This window comes from Mandrillus leucophaeus, unplaced genomic scaffold (genome assembly GCF_000951045.1).
Source record: "Mandrillus leucophaeus isolate KB7577 unplaced genomic scaffold, Mleu.le_1.0 Scaffold571, whole genome shotgun sequence".
Taxonomy (NCBI): Eukaryota; Metazoa; Chordata; class Mammalia; order Primates; family Cercopithecidae; genus Mandrillus; species Mandrillus leucophaeus.
Genome location: NW_012106153.1, coordinates 934,954 through 937,050, shown reverse-complemented (window position 1 = coordinate 937,050; position 2,097 = coordinate 934,954). Strand labels below are relative to the sequence as shown.

At 52.5% G+C, this 2,097-nt stretch overlaps 1 protein-coding gene across 1 annotated transcript in view; it reads left to right on the top strand.

The window, feature by feature from the left end:
* PADI4 (peptidyl arginine deiminase, type IV) overlaps positions 1-2,097 on the top strand; it is a 71,361-nt gene that overhangs the window by 63,223 nt on the left and 6,041 nt on the right. The window contains exons 12-13 of the mRNA XM_011998463.1: positions 381-525; positions 761-901. Of these exons, the coding sequence (XP_011853853.1) occupies positions 381-525; positions 761-901 (286 nt within the window). The remainder of the gene's footprint in view (positions 1-380; positions 526-760; positions 902-2,097) is intronic.

Sequence of the window (2,097 nt, the reverse complement as noted above, 5' to 3'; positions counted from 1 at the left end):
TTTTTTTAGGAGAAAACTGAGGCTCAAACAGGTGAAGGAATGTCCCCAAGGCCACACGGCTAACAAGAGATCACCAACTTAGGTCAGTCTGGCTCTAAACCCATCTGTACTCAGAACACCAGCATCTCGTCTAATTCAAGAGGCAGTGCTTTCTGAGGCTAAACTCTGTCCTACTTAGTGCTTCAGTTTCCCCCAATGAAACTAGAATGACAATTCCTTAATTTCTCAAATGTTAGGGGATAAAATAAAGGCATTCCAGCCTCCTGCATCCTTTTCTCAGCCGAAGGAGAACCCTGACCTTTTTGCCAGGCCCCTTGTCCTTCAGAGACTTCCCTGTAGCCCTTGCTGCCAATAACACCCCTTTAACCCTGCCATGATAGCAGTGACAGCCGGGAGATGCACCAGGCCCTGCAGGACTTCCTCAGCGCCCAGCAGGTGCAGGCCCCTGTGAAGCTCTATTCTGACTGGCTGACCGTGGGCCACGTGGACGAGTTCCTGAGCTTCGTGCCTGCACCCGACAGGAAGGTACAGTCTTGGGGGCTGCCTCAGGAAGCCATGCCTCCTTCCTGAGTAGACCCTCTGCCTGGGGTGGGAGCAACTTTACTTGTCTGAGTCGATTTTTCCTTCACCCTTAGGATGGGAGTAGAGGAGGTGGCCAGCTTGGGTCCAAGTCCACACCCCTCCCACCCTCGGCAGATCCACCCTCCTTGGGAGCCCCAGGGGCAAAGCTGACTTCTAACCCCAGTGTTTCTGCCTCCAGGGCTTCCGGCTGCTCCTGGCCAGCCCCAGGTCCTGCTACAAACTGTTCCAGGAGCAGCAGAATGAGGGCCACGGGGATGCCCTGCTGTTCCAAGGGATCAAGAGTAAGTCGACCCTGCCTTGTTCTCCCATCCTGCTTCCCGTGGTCTGCTGTTGCCTGGAGGGAATCATTCAGGCAACAGGGTAGCATCTGAGCACCTACTGTGTGCCAGGAACTGTGCCAAACACTGGGGAGACTGCGTGGACAGGGCAGAGCAGCTCGCTACCCAGTGGGCTCACAGGCCAGGGGAAGTGAGTCAACAGAATAGCTCCAACACAGGGGCTTTGAGGGGTGTCTGAGTGGACGGAGCTCAGGGAAGCCTTCTTAGAGGAGGCAAAGGCCAAGTAGGAGCATGCAAGTAGGACTTGGCTGGGCAAACGGGGCAGGGAAATGACAGGAAGAGAGAGACCGCAGGCAGAGGGGCAGGGCGTGTGAAGGCTCAGAGGTGGAAGAAAGCGTGATGTGTGTGAGGACCCGGGGGAGGTTCGGTCTGGCTGGAGCACAGATGAAATATTACTCTTTCAGCAGAGCTCACAGACACGGGCCAGGCCCACAGGCTGAGAAGCCTCCGTGGCTGAGAGCTCCACCTCAGGTCTGAGTATGTTGTGTGGCGTCAGGTGAGGGCGGATCTGTTTCTTCCTCTCTCGATGGGATCTCTTTGGAGACAAGAGAATTTAGCATTAATGCAAGACAAAATATTTTAGTGAACAAGTTTCAGTGGTTCAACTTTTTAATAATTATAAGTAAACCTGTTAAATTTTTCTGGACGTTCTTTTTTTTGAGACGAAGTTTTCCTCTATTGCCCAGGCTGGAGTGCAGTGGCGCAATCTCAGCTCTCTGCAGCCTCCGCCTCCTGGGTTCAAGTGATTCTCCTGCCCCAGCCTCCCAAGGAGCTGGGATTACAGGCGTGCACCACCACGCTCGGCTAATTTTTTGTGTTTTTAGTAGAGATAGGGTTTTGTCAGGCTGGCCAGGTTGGTCCCGAACTCCTAACTTGGTGATCCGCCCGCCTCGGCCTCCCAAAGTGCTGGGATTATAGGCATGAGCCACCGAGCCCTGCTCAAAACAAGGAAATTTCTTATTGACGGCAACTAAATGGTATTTGTAGCATTTTTATCACACAGTAGATTCCATCTATTCACTATACTTTTCTGAGCTGTCTGTCCTGCATGCAAATAGATATTTTTAATGTTGTCTGTTTTCTGTGCTGTTCCTATAAGTGTGCTATCAAAATACATTAAACTAGGCCAGGCGCGGTGGCTCACGCCTATAATCCCAGCACTTTGGGAGGCTGAGGC